The sequence below is a fragment of the Perognathus longimembris genome, chromosome 4, assembly GCF_023159225.1.
Source record: "Perognathus longimembris pacificus isolate PPM17 chromosome 4, ASM2315922v1, whole genome shotgun sequence".
Classification (NCBI taxonomy): domain Eukaryota; kingdom Metazoa; phylum Chordata; class Mammalia; order Rodentia; family Heteromyidae; genus Perognathus; species Perognathus longimembris.
Window position 1 is genome coordinate 25,101,887 of NC_063164.1, and position 20,410 is coordinate 25,122,296.

General features: G+C 40.3%; 1 protein-coding gene across 1 annotated transcript in view; it reads left to right on the top strand.

The window, feature by feature from the left end:
* Window positions 1–18,441, top strand: part of Ndufs1 (NADH:ubiquinone oxidoreductase core subunit S1) — a 33,194-nt gene extending 14,753 nt beyond the window's left edge. Inside the window, exons 13-19 of the mRNA XM_048344895.1 lie at window positions 832–961; window positions 2,939–3,114; window positions 6,793–6,947; window positions 10,375–10,550; window positions 13,537–13,671; window positions 13,772–13,844; window positions 17,992–18,441. Of these exons, the coding sequence (XP_048200852.1) occupies window positions 832–961; window positions 2,939–3,114; window positions 6,793–6,947; window positions 10,375–10,550; window positions 13,537–13,671; window positions 13,772–13,844; window positions 17,992–18,083 (937 nt within the window). The 3' untranslated portion in view covers window positions 18,084–18,441. The remainder of the gene's footprint in view (window positions 1–831; window positions 962–2,938; window positions 3,115–6,792; window positions 6,948–10,374; window positions 10,551–13,536; window positions 13,672–13,771; window positions 13,845–17,991) is intronic.
* Window positions 18,442–20,410: the final 1,969 nt, after the last annotated feature.

Consider the following 20,410-nt stretch of genomic DNA (forward strand, 5'->3'; position numbering starts at 1 on the left):
AACTGATCTTCAGATCTCAGCTTCATGAGTAGCTAGGATTACAGACATGAGCCACCGATGCCTGGCCCCAATTTTTTTTTTTTTTTTTTTTTTTTTTTTTGGCCAGTCCTGGGCCTTGGACTCAGGGCCTGAGCACTGTCCCTGGCTTCTTTTTGCTCAAGGCTAGCACTCTGCCACTTGAGTCACAGCCCCACTTCTGGCTATTTTCTGTATATGTGGTGCTGGGGAATTGAACCCAGGGACTCATGTATACGAGGCAAACACTCTTGCCACTAGGCCATATCCCCAGCCCCCTTTTTTTTGTTTTTACTAAAACACAAAATCATGTAATATATTGTCTACATTGGGAAACTATTTAAAGTAAAAGAGGTAGCTGCTTATTACTTCCTGATAACAAAAATGAGCACTATGAACAAACCACAATATGTAGTCAGTTACAACTTTATGAAGTAAGTATATCTGTAGTTGTTGTTTGCAAATAACATATACATGAGCTGTTTACATATGTTTACTGTGTACATATTTACATGAACTGTTATTAATAGATAATAAGAAAGATATTTGAATGTTATATAAATACTGCAAAATTAAAACTTCAAATCACTTGTTATTCTGTCGTTGTTAGCATTTACAGTTATTATTCCTGTGTACCAAATCAAGGCATTGAGTTTCTTTCGCATATATTTTTGCAACACTCTTATGTAAATTATGTCTGCTAAGGTTAAGTATTCTGTGAGTTCTTAAGTGTATTTAACATTTTCTAGTTGTAAATAGATGATAGATTTGTGTTTTACTTACTTAGCTCTAAAAACAGTGTTGTTTTTATTTCAGCTGGCTTCATAATGATTTAAAAGTGGCCCTTATAGGCAGTCCAGTGGATCTCACATACACATATGATCACCTGGGAGACTCCCCCCAGATTCTACAAGACATTGCTTCGGGCAGCCATTCATTCAGCCAGGTGATCTCAAGTTATATGTATCTACCATTATTCTTTTTAAAAACCTTATTTTTAAAGTTTACTAGTTTTGTAATAACAGTGGTTATGATTAGAAGTTTTAGCAGTAGCAGAAAAGAACATAGAAGAAAGTAAAGCACAGAGCTGGAGTTGTAACTCACTAGTAGATGAACTTTTGTTTCTACCATGTAATTCATCAAAGAAAAAAATTTTTATCCTACATATTTTAGTCTGTTTCATGGTAGTACTAGTGTTTGAACTCACTCTGTTTAGGCTGGTTTTTTGCTCTTGTGTGTGCGTGTGTACTTTTTTTTTTTTTTTTTTTGCCAGTCCTGGGCCTTGGATTCAGGGCCTGAGCACTGTCCCTAGCTTCTTTTTGCTCGAGGCTAGCACTTTGCCACTTGAGCCACAGCGCCACTTCTGGCCGTTTATATATGTGGTGGTGGGGAATCGAACCCAGGGCTTCATGTATACAAGGCAAGTACTCTTGCCACTAGGCCATATTCGCAGCGCCCTGTGTGTGTACTTTTTTTTTAAGCCAGTCCTGGGCTTGAACTCTGAGCCTGGGCACTATCCTTGAGCTGAGCTTCTTTAACTCAAGATGAGTACTCTACCACTTGAGCCATAGCACCACTTCTGGCGTTTTCTGTTTATGTGGTACTAAGGAATTGAACCCTGGGCTTTGCATGTGGTAGGTAAGCACTGTACCACTAAGCCACATTCCCAGCCCATGCTGTCTACATTTGAGATAAGGCTATCAAGAACTTTTCTGCCTGCGTTGGCTTCAAAGTCCTATCCTTCAGCTCTCAACTTGCCAAGTAGGTGTAATTATAGGTATGAGCCATTGGTACTTGGTTCTATGTGTTTTCCTTCACTTCTCAGTTCCTTATGTAATTCATTAATTTATTTCTGGGTTTATTTTTCTTTAAATTAGCTACCTAATTTCTTGAGATCTTGTTTGCTAAAGAATGTCTGTTTTATTCTTGATAAAATAGTTGGTAATAGTCTAAAATACTGTGGTTGTACATGTCATACCATTTTCCTTTTGTTTTCTAACTATCATTATTGGTTTGAACTCAGGACTTCATGCTTGATTGGCTTGCTTGTTCTGCTGTTGTTCTACTCTTTGAGCCACAGTAGCAGCCTAGCTTTTTGCTTTGTATTTTGGAGACCCTTGTGGACTTTGCTCTGGCTCACTTCAAACTTCAATCTGCAGGATCTCAGCTGCCTGAGTAGCTAGGATTAACAGTCATGAGCTACCAGCACCTGGCTGCTCTTTCATTCTTTGAAATGAGAAAGAATATACTTTTTTGTTGTTGTTGCTCAAGGCTAGCATTCTACCATTTTGAGTTATAGCTCCACTTCCAGTTTTAGGGTAGCTATTTGCGGATAGGAGTCACATGGACTTTCCTGCCTGGGCTGGCTTTGAACTGTGTTCCTCAGATCTGAGCCTCCTGAGTAGGTATGAACTACCAGTGCCTGCCACAAGTATGCTATTTTTTATTTTCTTTGATGCTATTAAAAACTAGTTCTCTCTTGGGGCTGGGGATATGGCCTAGTGGCAAGAGTGCTTGCCTCGTATACATGAGGCCCTGGGTTCAATTCCCCAGCACCACATATACAGAAAACGGCCAGAAGTGGCGCTGTGGCTCAAGTGGCAGAGTGCTAGCCTTGAGCAAAAAGAAGCCAGGGACAGTGCTCAGGCCCTGAGTCCAAGCCCCAGGACTGGCCAAAAAAAAAAAAAAAAAAAAAGTTCTCTGGGTTTTTTTTTTCTGTTTTTTGGGAGACAAGATCTTGCTGTGTAGCCCAAACTGACCTTGAACTCATGATCATCCTGTCTCAGACTTCCCAGTGCTAAAATTACAGGTGTACATCATCATGCCTAGCTATATGCCAATCCTTTGCATTGTGGGCAGCTATATAGTTAGAGTTTAGTTTACTTGCAAGACTTTTATATCAAGGTTTTTTTTTTTTTAATAGGTCTTAAAGGATGCTAAAAAACCAATGGTGGTTTTAGGTAGTTCTGCACTCCAGAGAAATGATGGAGCAGCTATTTTTGCCACTGTTTCTAGCATTGCACAGAAGATTCACGCAGAGAAGATTCGCGTGACTAGTGGTGTTCCTGCTGATTGGAAAGTTATGAATATCCTTCATAGGTTTGTTAATTTTTTATGCACTAAAATTTTAAATTTTCTATATACTCAATCTTTTCCACTGTCAAATTCAGATAAATAGCATGTCTGTGTTCAATGTAATTCATTGAGGTAGTGATGCATGATTTTGATCCCAGCACTCAGGAGGTGAAACGATAGAGATTTCAAGGCCTGTGTGGGCTACAAAGTGAGTTCAAGCCAGCTTGAGGACTGGAATGTAGCTCAGTGGTAGAGCAGTTGTGTGCCCAGCGCTGGTATGTCCAGGCTCTGGGTTTTATCCCCACACAACAAAAAAGGAGAAAGTATTCACTAAATGTCCTGTTATTAAGGACTTAAATGATTTTACACTGTTTGCATAAAAGTGATTTCTCCAGATAATATAACAATGCTAAACATTCTTTGAAAAGTTGACTGTTTTGTTGTTGTTTTATAGTAAAGGATGTCTTATTGCATACTCGAGGCTAACCTTGAACTTAGAATTTTGAGATTACAGATGTACACTATACCTGCTTTGTCTCTATGAGCTAGTACCAAATATTTTTATGGTAATCTAATGTTGTTGTTGTTTTTTCCCCATGTTGCTTAATTTGCTAGTACTGGGGCTTAAGATTAGTTAAGGCCTTTTGCTCTTGCTTGGATTTTCCCACATGGCTGGTGCTCTATCACTTGAGCCATGCCTCTACTTCTGGCTTTTTGCTGATTAATTGGAGGTAAAATTCTGCCAAGAATGCCCTGAACCTCTATTCTCAGATCTCCTAAGTAGCTAGGATTTTATATGAGTGAGTCATTAGCTCCTTGCTCTCATTTTCATATATCTCAAGTAAATATTTTCATATACTTTTTCCCCACCCATAGTAATTATTTGCCAACATATTAATTATACACAATACTAGAGTACAGTATGACTTTTTCAGTAATTATTTTTGGCCACCCCTGGGCTTGAACTCAGGTCCTGAGCACTGTCCTTGGCTTCTTTTTGCTCAAGGCTAGCAGTCTACCACTTGAGCCACAGTGCCACTTCTGTTTTTTTCTGTTCATGTGGTGCTGAGGAATCGAACCCAGGGTTTCATGTGCATGCTAGGCAAGTACTCTACTGCTAAGCCACATTCCTAGCCCTTTTTCAATAGTTTTACAAACAAATTATTTTTAAATAGATGTATAAAGAGGTTACAATTCCGTAAGTGAGGTAATGAGTAAAATGTATCTTCATCCCTTCCATCATGCTCCTGACTTTTTCCCCTTTCTCATCCCTACTCTCAAGTTACATAATTCAAGCTTTATGTAACGTACATTGAATATCATTACTGCATTTGTTCACTCTACTTCCATTTGTGTGCCTCTCCATTGTTCTCCTCTAAGTATGACTTTTTCATATACATATAAAATGTGGTCCTGCTGGTCCCTCATTCTCTGTAAGTAATCTTTTTTCTTCTTTTTAGCATGTACATTCTACAAGTTAATAGTAATAATTTTTTAAAGGAATTTTGAAATAATCCAGTGAATGGCTATGAGTCTAGCTCAGTTGTAGATTGCTTCCCTTGCCTGTGAAACGGCTTGGCACCAATGAATTAACAAGTGGATGGAAGAAAAATGAAAGGAAGAATGATAAATAATAAAGGAAGAAGTGATAGTATAGCAATATCTAAAGTTTAGGTGATTTCTTTAGTACCCTAAAAGTAGAAGTATCTCTAGAAGTAGGCATACTTTGGTACTAGTGCTGGTTCTGGTGGAACTTGAATTCAGGGCCTGATACTGTCTTTGGGGATTATAGACATGAGCACCTGCTCCCAGCACCTTCCATCTTTTTGATAGTTAATTGGATACAAGTCTCATGGACTTTTCCTGCCTGGGTTGGCTTTGAACCACAATCCTCAGATCTCAGCCTCCTAAGTAGGTAAGATTACAGGGGTGAGCTATCAGTGCCAGCTCAGCCAGGTATTGTTGAAGCCGTTGATACATGTTTCTAATTTGTATTAGAAAGGTTGTACCAATTTACTAATGTTATATACTATGGAGCCTCATAATGTATACTTTTTCTAGAAAACTAGCAACAGCAACTAATCTAAAAGAACCCTACTGTTCTAGGTGCCAGTGGCTTATGCCTAGCTACGTGGTAGGCTGAGATCTGAGGATTGAGGTTCGAGGCCAGCAGAAAAGTCCCTATGAAACTTTTATCTCTAACTACTCAAAAAACAGAAGTGGTGCTGTGGTTCAAGTGGTAGAGCACTAACTAGCCTTGAGCACAAAGAGGCTCAATGACAGCACCCAGGCCCAGAGTTCAAGCCTTACAACAGACCAAAAAAAAAAGACTCCTACTGTTCAAAGTAGAATTATTTTAAATATCATCCTTTTAAGGGTTATTGTTTTAAAGGTTATTATTACACATGTTTATACAAAAAAAAAATCCACCTGTTAGAAAGTTCCAGTAACCCTATGCAATCCAAGGTTACTGGAAATCCTCCTGCTTCAGTCTTTTGAGTGTTGAAATCATAATCAAGTACCACTATATCTGGCCCATTTTGTTTTTGAGATTGTAGAATTTTTCTTTAATGAGTATGTTTGATTTAATGTCTGTTTTAGTACCATATTGAATGAGAATTGAGGTTAAAGCAGTTACAGTTGACATAAAGTTTCCAGAATTACTATATTCTTTTACATGTTATCTCATGAAGAGATAATGTTAAGAGGGCTTGAGTAGCTCTGTGATATAACTTGGCTAGTCTCTACAAGACCCTGAACTCATTTCCCAGTATTTTTGTTTGTTTGTAGTTTTTGGTCTAGGTCCTGGGGTTTGAACTTGGAGTATGGGTGCTGTGTTGAGCTTTTTTTAGCTCAAGGCTAGTGCTCTACCACGTGAGCCATAGTGCCACTTCCAGCCTTTTCTGTTTATGTGGTACCGAAGAATTGGACCCAGGGCTTCATGCATGCAAGGCAAGCACTCTACCACTAAGCCACATTCCAAGCCCTTTTTTAAAAAAATTGTTTTTATTTTTTTAATGAGTAGTTTATTGGAGATAAGAGTCTCGTGGACTTTTCCAGCCCAAGTTGGCTTTGAATTTTGAGACTCAGTTCTCAGCCTCCTGAGTACTAGGAATATGAGTGTGAGCCACTGGCACCCAGCTCCTAGTATCTTAGAAAACAAATTAGAGAAACATGCAATGTCCTAAGTATATTGTATTTAGCTAGAAAATGGCCTGCAATAGCATTGCATATAAAAGAAACTGTGATTCTAAGAATCACATTTAATTTTTAAAAAATAATTTTATTATATTCTTCTTTGTTTTGTGGCCAGTTCTGGGGCTTAAACTCTAGACCTGAGCTTCTTTTGCTCAAGGCTAGTGCTTTAACTCTTGAGCCACTTCTGGCCTTTTCTGAGAAGTTATTGGAGATGAGGCCTTACAAAGACCTTTTCTGGTTTTAAACAGAGATCCTCAAATCTCACCTTCCAGAGTAGCTAGTATTACAGGCATGAGCCACCAGTGCCCTGCTCATTTTGGTAGTGGTAAGGTGTTCTTCTACAGAGAGGTTACCATTTCATAAATAAGGTAATGAGTACATTTCTTTTTTATGACAATGTTACCCCTTCCTTTACTGTCCACCAGTTTCCTATTTCATTCCTGCCCACACAGTGCATTTAATTTTTTTTACATAGCATTCTAAAACTCTGTAACTTTTTAACAGGATTGCGAGCCAGGTAGCTGCTTTAGACCTTGGCTATAAACCTGGGGTAGAAGCAATTCGAAAGCACCCTCCCAAAATGCTGTTTCTGCTGGGAGCAGATGGAGGTTGTATCACACGACAGGACTTACCAAAGGACTGCTTCATTGTTTATCAAGGTAAACAGCACCTGTGACACCAAAACCAGAAGAAAATGTGTGTGTGTGTGTGTGTGTGTGTTATTTTCCTTGACATGGGGTCTTATTATGTAGCACAGGCTAGCCTTGAATTACCCTTGCAACCTCCTAATAAGTACTGGGATTCAAAATGTGCACCGCCATTCCCACCTTGTACCACCTTTGATTCATGGTATTTAGTAAACTATTTAGCACTAGGAATTGTAGCACATACCATTGAGGTGAGCCTATGCTCGTGTGTGTGCGTGTGTGTGTGTGTTTATGGAGTATTCACTGTTTCAAAAACACTATTTGGCAGTATATTTGGTTGACTGAATGTTTTCCTTTGAAGTTTGCCTCCCAGCCAATTTTTTTTTGGGGGGGGGGGCCAGTCCTAGGCCGTGAACTCAGGGCCACTAGGCCGTATTCCCAGCCCCCCCCCAGCCAATTTTTGAAGCCAGTCTATAGGTGTTATCATAATGTCAAAGTTGACATTACTAAGTATTATTATTACCATATACTACTTAATAACTGAGACATAGAAAATTAGAAGTGATCCAAATATTGGCAGGAATAGTTAAGTTAAATTATATCTTACTTATAGAGTACATACTTACAATCCTCAGGATTTTAAATTCAACACTAACCTGAACTACATAGTAAAACAAAGAAAAACAGTCAACTTTTCAAAGAATGTTTATATTGTTATATTATTGAATCACTTTGGTTTTTTTTTGCCGGTCCTGGGGCTTGAACTCAGGGCCTGAGCACTGTCCCTGGCTTCTTCTGCTCAAGGCTAGCACTCTGCCACCTGAGCCACAGCGCCACTTCTGGCCATTTTCTATATATATGGTGCTGGGGAATTGAACCCAGGACCTCATGTATACGAGGCAAGCACTCTTGCCACTAGGCCATATCCCCAGCCCCTGAGCCACAGTGCTACTTTTTCTGTTTATGTGGCACTGAGGAATCAAACCCAGGGCTTCATGCATGCTAGATAAGTACTCTACTGCTAAGCCACTTTCCCAGCTCTTGAATCACTTTTATACAAGCAGTGTAAAATTATTTAAGTCCTTCGTTACAGGACATGTAATGAATTAACCTTTCATTGTTTTGTGGGGCTCAAACCCAGGGCCTGGGCATATTAGAAAACTCTGCTACCACTGAGCTACATGCTCAGTGGGGACAAAGTCTCATTTTGTTGCTCAGGCTAGCTTAAACTTACTTTGTAGCCCAAGTGGGATTCTAAAAGTCAATCCTTTTGCTTTGATCTCTTTATTGCTCAAATGTAAATCATGCATAGTTACTATAATGAATTACATTTAATGTAGAAAAGTGTGGATTGGGCGGGACACTGGTGGCTCATGTCTGTAATCTTAACTGTTCAGGAGACTGAGACCAGAGGATCATGGTTTAAAGCCAGCTCGGGCAAGAAAGGCTGATTATCTTATCTCCAGTTAACTAGCAAAAAGCTGGAAGTGGAATTGTGGCTCAGGTAGTAGAGCCCCAGTTTGAGCAAAAAAGCTGAGGTATAGTGCTTGGCCTGAGTTCAGGCTTGAGTACCAGCACAAAAAAACCAGAAATGTGTGGCTTTTGAGGTTTGGTTCTCCCCCCCCTTTTTTTTTTTAGTTCTGCTCATTGTAAATGTAATTAAATTCTCCTGGTATAGACGAGTTGTTGTGTAGTCCCAAGTATTATACAGATAACAGTGTTGCATAAATTTCTGTAATTATACATGAAAAACAATTTATATTAGGCTTTTATTGACATGAGATGCCTTATAGAGTATAACTTTAGTTTGATATAGTTAAACCAAAGTGGTATACTAAAATCATGTTCCTGCTGGGTGCCAGTGGCACATGCTTGTAATCCTAGCTATTCAGGAGGCTGAGATACAAGGTTCAAATCTGGCCTGGGCAGACAAATCCAAGAGCCTGACCAAAAAGCTAGAAGTGGAGGTGTGGCTCAAGTAATAGGTCATCAGCCTCAAGTGGAAAAAACTAAGCAAGAATGTAAGATCCTGTTCAGGCCTGAATACTGGCACAAAAAATAAAAAGTCCAATACAACCACAATACTCAGTGGCACCTCAAACCCCAGTGGCCCCAAAAGAATAGTAAAATTATACTGAGACCTAACAGTATTACGAAATTTTATTTCGTTTAGCTGAAGTCTATTTCTAGTGTTTTGTTTTGTTTTGTTTTTGCCAGTCCTGGGGCTTGGACTCAGGGCCTGAGCACTGTCCCTGGCTTCTTTTTGCTCAAGGCTAGCACTCTGCCACCTGAGCCACAGCGCCACTTCTGGCCATTTTCTATATATGTGGTGCTGGGGAATTGAACCCAGGGCCTCATGTATACGAGGCAAACACTCTTGCCACTAGGCCATATCCCCAGCCCCTGAAGTCTATTTCTAAAGTTTCTGTGTGTGTGTGTGTGTGTGTGTGTGTGTGTGTGTGTGTGTGTGTGTGTTTGTGTTTGTGTGTGTACATGTATGTGTGCGTACGTGTACGTGTATATGTGTGCCAGCCTTGGGGCTTCAACTTAAGCCTCTGTGTTGAGCCTTTTTGTTCAAGGCTAGTGTTCTGCTCATTGAGCCACAGCTCCATTTCTGGCTTTTAGGTGGTTAACTGGAGATAAGAATCTCATGGACTTTTCTGCTTGGGCTGGCTTTGAACCATGATTCTCAGATCTTAGCCTCCTATGAATAAGATTTACAGGCATAAACAACTGGTTCTCTTTTGAGTAACCTTTTCTTTCATTGATTCTATAAAAATATTAGTGGATGATGATAGTCTTTTAGAATATTGTTCTACATTTTTTTCTTTGGGTCATTTTTATTATTATTATTGTTAGACTCCTATCTTAAACTTCACATACCTCCACTAATGGGCATGTCTAAGCATTACCACTTTGTAAATACTATTCCTATTGTACGCATGATATATCTGTCCATTATATATGTGTGAAATACATATTTTTGCATTTACACAAAATAGGAAGATAGATACTAAATATCTTAACACTGTCGATAAGATGGACTTTAAGTATTCATCTAGTACTGTATCCAGTACTGTATCCTTTTAATTAAAAAAATTTGTAATTATAGAGTGGAAAATAAGAGTTAGAAGCCTTTATTTTCAGTTCAGTGGTAGATTGATTGCATAGCTTACACGACACTCTATATTTCTTTTGTAGTCAATTATAAAATTGGGATTTTAAAGTTTTATACTGTCTTACAGTAATCCATTTATTTGGGGAAATAGAGGTTGGTTTGTTTTGAGACACAGTGTATAGCATAGTATGACCTTAAACTGAAGAGTCTCCTTCCCTCAAACACCCAAGTCCTTTGATTACAGATATGTTCCACACACCTGGCTTATTAATCAGTATTTTTTAGTAAAATACAATGCATCATTTTCTTTTCTTTTCGTAGGACATCATGGTGATGTTGGAGCTCCCATAGCTGATGTTATTTTCCCAGGAGCTGCTTACACAGAGAAGTCTGCTACCTACGTTAATACTGAGGGTAGAGCTCAGCAGACTAAAGTAGCAGTGACACCACCTGGCTTGGCTAGAGAAGACTGGAAAATTCTAAGAGCTCTCTCTGAGGTATTATTTTTGAGACATTTCTTAGTAGTGTTGCTTAAGGATTATTGGCCATGTTAGGTTAGTAAAATTCATAAACTGAGCCGGGTGCTACTAGCTCACACCTGTAATCGTAGCTACTCAGGAGGCTGAGTTCTGAGGATAATGGTTCAAAGTCAGTCCAGGCGGGGCTGGGGATATAGCCTAGTGGCAAGAGTGCCTGCCTCGGATACACGAGGCCTTAGGTTAGATTCCCCAGCACCACATATACAGAAAAAACGGCCAGAAGCGGCGCTATGGCTCACGTGGCAGAGTGCTAGCCTTGAGCGGGAAGAAGCCAGGGACAGTGCTCAGGCCCTGAGTCCAAGGCCCAGGACTGGCCAAAAAAAAAAAAAAAAAAAAAAGTCAGTCCAGGCCAGAAAGTCTATGGAGATTCTTTTCTCTGATTAATCACCACAGAACTAGAAGGGGTACTGTGGCTCAAAGTGGTAGAGCACTAGCCTCAAGGAAAAAGAGCTCAGGGATAGTACAGTGTCCAGGCCCCAAATTCAAGCCCCATGACTAACATATAAACAAACTACTATGCTGAAAGGCAACTGCTTTGTACAACTCCTTAAAGATAATAAAAATTTCTAAAAAGTGGGCTGGGGATATGGTCTAATGGCAAGAGTGCCTGCCTCATATACATGAGGCACTGGGTTCGATTCCCCAGCACCACATATACAGAAAATGGCCAGAAGTGGCGCTGTGGCTTAAGTCGCAGAGTGCTAGCTTTGAGCAAAAAGAAGCCAGGGACAGTGCTCAGGCCCTGAGTCCAAGCCCCAGGACTGCCCCCCCCCAAAAAAAAAATTCTAAAAAGTAATCTTCAAGCTAAAATATTATATATTGTCTGAACTGCAAAGAGGATTTGTGTAGATAACAGGTAAAATTGTGTTCAGAAAATGGGATTTTGAAGCCAGGAACTGGTGGCTCACACCTGTAATTTCCTAGCTACTTAGGAGGCTATGATCAGAGGGTCAGAGTTTGAATCCAGCCCCAGCAGAAGAGTCCACTAGACTCCCATCTTCAGTTAACAAGCAGAATGCCAGACTGGAGGCGTGTGACTCAAACGGTAGAGCATTAAAAGTAAGCAAAAAAGCCAAGTGAGAGGCGCTAAGCACAGATTGATGACCATGATACTGGCATAAGGAAAAAAAAGAACAGATTTGAAATTAATGTTTTTATTGATTTGTCCTTTATGGATTTTTCTAAAAAACTTTTTATAAACTCTTTTTCTTATAAAAAATAAAGGACGGGCTGGGGATATGGCCTAGTGGCAAGAGTGCTTGCCCCGTATACATGGAGGCCCTGGGTTCAATTCCCCAGCACCACATATATAGAAAATGGCCAGAAGTGGCACTGTGACTCAAGTGGCAGAGTGCTAGCCTTGAGCAAAAAGAAGCCAGGGACAGTGCTCAGGCCCTGAGTCCAAGTCCCAGGACTGGCCAAAAAAAAAAAAAAAAATCAATAAAAAAAATAAAGGACTAGGAATATGGCTTAGTGGTATAGTGCTTACCTAGCATGCATGAAGCCCTGGGTTCAATTTTTCAGCACCATATTCACAGAAAAAGACAGAAATGCATGCTGTGGCTCAAGTAGAGGCAAGCACTCTACCACTAGGCCATATTCCCAGCCCTGAAGTAGAATTTTTGACATTTTTGTTCCTCATTTGATGGTTCCTTAAAAATTCATTATCTACTGACAGATACCAGTTGACAGTTGATTTTATTTTTATTAGTAATATTAATACATAAAAGCAATGCACTTAATGTTTAATGACTATATAAAACAAATATACTATATTAAAAATGAAAGATACTTTAATCGTTTTTGTGTTTGTGTGTGCCCGTCCTGGGGCTTGAACTTGGCATGAGCATTGTCCCTGAGCTTCTTGCTCAAGGCTAGCACTCCACCCCTTGAGCCATATGCCACTTCTGGCTTTTTCTAAGTAGCTTACTGGACATAACAGTCTCATGGACTTTCCCTGCCTTTGCTTCATCCTCAGATCTTAGCCTTCTAAGTAGGCATGAGCCACTGTTTCCTGGCTAGTTTAAACATTTTTAATTTTTTTTTGTTTATATGTTTGTTGGTGCAAAGGGTTGAATACACTGCTAGCTCTGCCCTGACATTTTATTATTTTTTAATTTAACTTTTATTTTATTAATTAACTTATTTTTGATGCTAGTCTTGAGGTTTGCATTCAGGGCCTCGGCACTGTCCCTGAACTTGTTGGTTCAAGACTAGTGTTCTACCACTTGAACCACAGGGGCTGGGAATATAGCTTAGTGGTAAAGTGCTCGCCTCATATACATGAAGCCCTGGGTTCGATTCCCCAGATCCATACATATAGAAAAAGCTGGAAGTGGTGCTGTGGCTCAAGTGGTAGAGTGCTAGCCTTGAGCAAAAGGAAGCCAGGGACAGTGCTTAGGCCCTGAGTTCAAGCCCCAGGACTGGCAAAAACAAAAAACAAAAAACAAACCCACTTGAGCCACAGGTACATTTCTGGCTTTCTTGGGGGTTTTTTGTTTTGTTTTGTTTTGTTGGTGTGTGTTTAGTTGGAGAATAGAGTCTCGTGGACTTTCTTGCCCAGGCTAGTTTTGAACTATAATCTTCAGCTCTCAGACTCCTTAGTAGCTAGGATTATAGGCATAAGCCACTGGTATCTGGCTTATTTACTTTTTTTCAGTACTGGGACATGAAATCAAATCAAGCCCTCATTTTTGCTCAGTCGTTTTGCTTGTAGATGGCATTCTACCACCTGAACCACACCTCTAGTTTAGCTTTTGGAGATGGAGTTGCACAGGTTTTTATCACTTAGGCTGGCTTTAAAATGTGATCTTCAGGTCTCAGCCCCTAGAGAAGTTAGGATTATAGGCCATTATAGGATTATAGGAGCCATTACCATCAGCTCTGGTCTAACATTTTTTAGTAGTAAAGCTTGTGTCATTATTGTGAATCTGCTCTGTTATAGATTGCTGGTATGACTCTTCCATATGAGACTCTGGATCAAGTGAGGAACCGATTAGAAGAGGTCTCTCCAAATCTTGTTCGATATGATGATGTTGAAGGAGCCAATTACTTTCAACAAGCAAATGAGCTCTCTAAGGTTTGCTTACGTATAGTTTTCATGATGGTATATCTACCAGTGTAATAGTACTAAATTTCAGTATTACTTGATCTCTTACGTTTGTTTGTTTGTTTTGCAGCTAGTGAACCAGCAAATTCTTGCTGATCCTTTGGTTCCACCTCAGCTAACTATAAAAGACTTCTACATGACAGGTAACTATCAACATGACTGCCAGATAGGAAACATGAGAAGGAATTAAAGAACCCCACTTAGTATTAAACCACCACTAGGTGCTTTTCCTAAGCTTTTTTTGCTCAAGGCAGCATTCTGCCACTTAAGCCACAGCTCTGCTTCTAGCTTCTTGGTGGTTAATTGGAGAGAAGAGTCTCATGGACTTTTCCTCCCAGGTGGCTGTAAGCCTTGGCTATAAACCTTGATCTTCAGATCTTAGTCTCCTGAGTAACCAGGGGCGCAGGCGTGAACCACCAGCACCTGACATATTTACTGCTTTTTTTTTTTTTTTTTTTTTTTTGTCCTGGGGCTTGGACTCAGGGCCTGAGCACTGTCCCTGGCTTCTTTTTGCTCAAGGCTAGCACTCTGCCACTTGAGCCACAGCGCCACTTCTGGCCGTTTTCTGTATATGTGGTGCTGGGGAATCGAACCTAGGGCCTCATGTATACAAGGCAAGCACTCTTGCCACTAGGCCATATCCCCAGCCCATATTTACTGCTTTTAATCTGAATATTTTCAAACACCAGAACTAATATAATTATATTGTAATGTTTGCTTTTTGTTGTTTTCTTTCTTTTCCAAAGCTGGAGATTGAACCCAGAGCCTTATACATTCTTGGCATAGGCTCCAGCACTTATTCTGAAATGTAATCAAAATCCACAAAGAGGGCTGGGGATATGGCCTAGTGGCAAGAGTGCTCGCCTCGTATTCATGAAGCCCTGGGTTCGATTCCCCAGCACCACATATACAGAAAATGGCCAGAAGTGGCGCTGTGGCTCAAGTGGCAGAGTGCTAGCCTTGAGCAAAAGGAAGCCAGGGACAGTGCTCAGCCCCTGAGTCCAAGGCCCAGGACTGGCCCCCCCAAAAAAAGAATCCACAAAAAGTAGATTTTAGATTTAAGATTTTACTACTGTAAATAAAATTACTGTTTATGTAGCCGTTTGGGGAGAATTTTTGAGTGGTAAGTAGCAGCAAAGTTTTTTTCTGAGAATTACAGATAGAAAAGTCAAATCTTGGGCTGGGGATATGTCCTAGTGGCAAGAGTGCTTGCCTCGTATACATGAGGCCCTGGGTTCAATTCCCCAGCACCCCATATACAGAAAACGGCCAGAAGCGGCGCTGTGGCTCAAGTGGCAGAGTGCTAGCCTTGAGCAAAAAAAAGAGGCCAGGGACAGTGCTCAGGCCCTGAGTCCAAGCCCCAGGACTGGCAAAAAAAGAAAAGTCAAATCTTAGCTAGGTGCTAATGGCTTACACCTGTAATCCTAGCTATTCAGGAGGCTGAGATCTGAGGATCATGGTTGAAAGCCAGCCTGCAGAGGAAAGTCCCTGAGACTCTTTATCTCCAATTAACTACCAGAAAACCAGAAATGGTACTGTGGCTGAAAGTGGTAGAGTGACCGAAAAAGATCAGGGACAGTGCCCAGGCCTTGAGTTCAAGCCATACAACCACCACCTACAAAAAAAAGTCAAATCTTTAAATGTGGGCCAGTGCCTCTGATGTAAATTGTTTGGAAAAAATATTTTTAGGGAATACTAAAGTTTCTTTTCTGCGGATTTCAAAAGAGTTGTTAAAATAGGGCTGGGAATATGGCCTAGTGGAAAAAGTGCTTGCCTCGTATACATGAAGTCCTGGATTCAATTCCTCAGCACCACATATATAGAAAAAAGCTGGAAGTGGCACTGTGGCTCAAGAGGTAGAGTGCTAGGCCTTGAGCAGAAAGAAGCCAGGGACAGTGCTCAGGCCCTGAGTCCACACCCCAGGACTGGCAACAAAACCAAAACAAATAAACAAAAATACTTAAAATAATGATGTAGTGTTTAGGATAATTTCCTGTCTGAGCACATACAGAAGGGCTGGGCATGGTGACATATGCCTGCTACTCGGCAGGTGGAGATTAGAAGGACTCTAGGTTTAGAACAGGTAGAAAAAATAAATAAAGTTAGACCATGTCTTAACCTACTAAATAGGCCTGCAATTCCAGCTACTGGAAGTTATTGGCAAAAGGTTAGAGGATTCTCAGCATCCTAGACAGAGGCCAGACCTACACAAAAAATAGGAGACTTTATCTTTAAAAAAAAAAAAAACTGAAGCAAAAAAAAGTCTGGTGTGTGGCTGAAGTAGTATAACACTTGCCTAACAAGCTCAAGATCCTAAGTTCAAATGCCAGTCTTGCTAAGGAAAAGGGGGGGAAAAAGGACGTAAGACTAGATACCACTTTATTTATTATCCATTTTGCTATGCTGGACATCAAATGTAGGGCATCAGATATATACTGAGTAATTGCTGTACCACTGAGGTATGGCCTCAGCCCCAGGAGTTTATTTATATGATTTTTGGCAGGCAGAGTACTGTGACTCATCCCTGAATTATAGCTATACAGGAATCTGAAAATCTGAGGATCATGGTTCAGAGTCAGCCTGGGCAGGAAAGTCTGTGAAGCTCCCATTGCCAAAATAACTAGCAGCTGCCAGGTTAAAGGTATGGCTCAGGTGGTAGAGTGCTAGCCTTGAACAAAAAGAAGCCAGGGACAGTGCTCAGGCCCTGAGTCCATGCCCAAGGACTTGCAACAAAAACAAAACAAACTAAAATGTTTATTTCAAAGTGCAGCAGTGGAGCACACTGGACATTGATGAAAAGTGAACTGTGTGACTCATGGGTGAAGATGGGAGGAGGGAATGGAAGGGAATAAGGGAACAGGTGACACTATGAAAGGAAAGGTACTTATTGCCTGATGTATGTAAAGGTAACCCTGCTGTATATCACCTCTAAAACAACAATCAAGTAAATTAGGAAGAAAAACAGACTTTTTTTTTTCATCTTCCAGGGACATATATACATACATAAAACACATATGTACACTTTTTTTTTTCCTTTTTAAATGTCAGTACCAGGACTTGAATTCTGGGCCTCACACTTTCACTTAGCTTTTCTGAAATCAAGGCTGGCACTCTGCCACTTGAGTCATACCTAAACTTCAGACATTTTGCCGGTTAATTGGAGATGAGTGTCTCAGAGTTGTCTGCCTGGGATGGCTTTGAACTTTGTTTCTCTCTACTTAGTCTTCTAAGTAGCTAGGATTACAGGCATGAGCTACTTGTACCTGGCAATATTATTTTTTATTAATCCAAAAAGTATAAAATGTGCCTAAACTTTGTAAACTTTTTCTCGGTAATGATACTACAATATGACTTTTGTGTGTGTGTGTGGTTGTGGGACTTGAATTCAGGCACTGGGCACAGTCCCTGAGCTCTTTTGTTCAAGGCTAGTAGGGTTCTACCACTTGAGCCACAACTTTGCTTCCAGTTTTCTGCTGGGTAATTGGAGATAAGAGTCTCACAGACTTTCCTGCCTGGGCTGACTTTGAACCGCATTTCTCAGATCTCAGCCTCCTCAGTAGTTAGGATTATAGGTGTAAGCCACCAGTGCCCAGCTTGCCTGCATTTTAAAGACACAGACAGACACACACACACAACACAGTGCCAAGTCTTGGGATGTATATTCAGGGTCTGGATATTGTTCCTGAGCTTTTTATTCTCTACACTAACACTACCACTTGAACCATAGCTCTTCCTCAGGCTTTTAGAGATAAGAATCTCATGGGCTTTCCTGCTCAGACTGGTTTTGAACTGCAATCCTCAGATCTCAGCCTCCTGAGTAGCTAGAATTATAGGTGTGAGTCACCAGCACATGGCATTTTTGGCAGTAATAAAGTTGTATATTGCCTAGCTCTTAAATGATTCATTATTGCTAGAGGTAGTTACTAAAAGTAGTTGGCCAATATGGAGCTTTTTTTTTTAGAATTTGTTGGTTACATATAATTGTATAGGGTCTTATAGACCTTTTTTGGTTTTTGTCAGTCCTGGGGCTTGGACTCAGCCAGAGCACTGTCCCTGGCTTCCTTTTGCTCAAGGCTAGCACTCTGTTGCGCCACTTTGGCTTTTTCTGTTTATATGCTGTTGAGGAATTGAACCCAGGGCTTTATGCATGCGAGGCAAGCACTCTACCACTAAGCCACATTCCCAGCCCAAGTCTTATAGACCTTTTTGAGTGAGTGCAATATTAAAGTTTTACTGTGTGCTTTTTAAAAAGTTGTATTGAAAACAAACATTCTCTTAACTATCTTTCAGATTCAATTAGCAGAGCCTCACAGACAATGGCCAAGTGTGTCAAAGCTGTCACAGAGGGTGCCCAGGCAGTAGAGGAACCATCCATATGCTGAAAGGTCTATTGAGGAACCCTGCTTTGCTTCAAATGCCGCATGGACAAAATTACATTGGAGTAATCTCTTATAAACCTTATCTCTTTCAAAAAAAAATCTGACATAATATTTAAAGTTATGTCCTACAGTTATCAAAGAACTTGTCAGCTTCAAATTTGTATATTGTGTGTAAATGTTTGACAGAATTGTATTTAGGGGCTAGAGATGTAGGCCAATTCAGTGGTAGAATATTTGCCTAGCATGCATGAGGCCCTGGGTTTAATTCCTAGCACTGAAAAAAACAACTGTATACATTTACTTTCATGTAAAAGTGGTGGTAAGCCTTGTGATAAATACAAAGAAAACCTTAAAATGTGAATTGTTTTGTTTATTTTCATATATCTTTTAAGCTTGTAAAATGGATGAGGTGAAGAAATCTTCAGGACTGGGGACATACCATAACAGTAAAGTAAGTGCCTGATATAAGGCCCCAGCACTGCAGAAAAAGAGAGACAGAAATCTTTGATTAAGCCTCACACTTTTCTAATGCCAAAGAAGATTAAAGCATTCTGTAACCCTGGGCAAATAGGTCCAGCTCAATTGCTCACACCTATAATCAACCTAATCAGCAGGTGATATTCGAGAATCTCAGTTCAGAGCCAGCCCAGGCAGCAAAGTCTTGGGAGACTCTTACACCAGTCAAGCACTAATAAAGCCAGAAGTAGAGCTGTGGCTCAAGTGGTAGAGTGCAAGCCTAGGGCAAAAACACGCAGGGATAGTGCCCAAACCCTGAGTTCATGTCCTAGGAACAGCACACATAAGCATGCACAAACTGGGCACGTAGAAATAATATCACATACATACATGCATATGTCATATACATATATAAAATGTGTATGTCAGTATATATCATGGACAATTACACTAAGTCATAATAACTGGTAATTATTCAGTCTTCTCTATGTGCTTTGCACTCTGGTTTGATATGCATTTCCTTTTGCCCTGGCAACAACCCTTGAGATAGTATTATTTCATTTATAAGTGAAGAAACTAAAGCCCAATGTTAAGTAGCTTGCCCAAGGCCACACAGCAAAAAATTATCAGCAAGATTCTACTCTTGCTTTACTCCAGAGTCCATTGTTCCCTGCTGTACATAATTCCCTTTCATTAACACAGATTCTTGTTATTTCTAAGGATTGTTAAACTTAATGGTAACACATTTTTCTATTCTCTCTTGATAACTCTGTGATTTATGTAGCATTTTTTTTGTTTGCATAACAGGACATGGACACATCCTTAGAATGAGGGAGTTCTCAAGAAATATCATTTGTATCATTTATTTATTTGCCTTTTTTTTTTTGCTAATTCTGGAGCTGGGACTCTGCCTGAGCACTGCCCCTGGCTTCTTTTTGCTCAAGGCTAGCACTCTACCCCTTGAGCCACAGCGCTGCTTCTGGCTTTTTTGGCTTATGTGGTGCTGAGGAATCGAACCCAGGGTTTCATATGTGCTAGGCAAGCACTCTACTGGTAAGCCACGTTCCCAGCCCTATTTGCTTTTTTATGATATGAGGGATCAAACATAGGGCTTCAGCATGTCTAGGTAAGAGTTCTACCACTGAGCTATATATTCCTGACTCTACGTACTATTCTGTATTATATTAACATCATGTGCAGTGTTAAGCCAACTAGATTATTCCAGGCAGGTGGGGAATTTTTTCTCTGCCAACGACCATTTGGATATTTATAGCATCATTTATGGGCCATATAAAATTATCGGCTTAAAAATTAATGTTTCTTGAATTTCAAATAGTGCCTGTGGTTGCCCTGGGAGGGCCAGACCAAGTGTCTGAGGTTTCTTAAATGGCCCAGTGGCAAAACATTCCCCCTGCTTTGAAGACAAAACTAGGAGCTTTCATACTTTCCAATTGTCAAAAAGGAAATAAAATTTTCCAATTAGTATAAGAGATAATCTAAAGGTAGATTTTCTGTTTTTTAAAATAATATGTGTTCACTATTGTTTTATTCTTACCCCTTTTAACAATATTGTAGTTTGAACTTGGGGTTTCATATTTGCTAGACAAGTAGGTACTACTTGAGCTATGGTTAGTTTGCTCTGGTTATTTTAAGATAGTCTTGCCCAGGCCAACTTAGACTGTGATCCTCCTTTTTTGGGGGTGGAGGGGTGGGGAGGTGTTATCAGTCATAGGGTTTGAATTCAGGGCCTGGGCACTGTCTTTGAGCTCTTTTGCTCAAGGTTAGTGCTGTACCACTTTGAGCCACAGCTCCACTTCTGGTTTTCTGGTGGTTAATTAGAGATGAGACAGAATCTCATGGACTTTCCTGCCTGG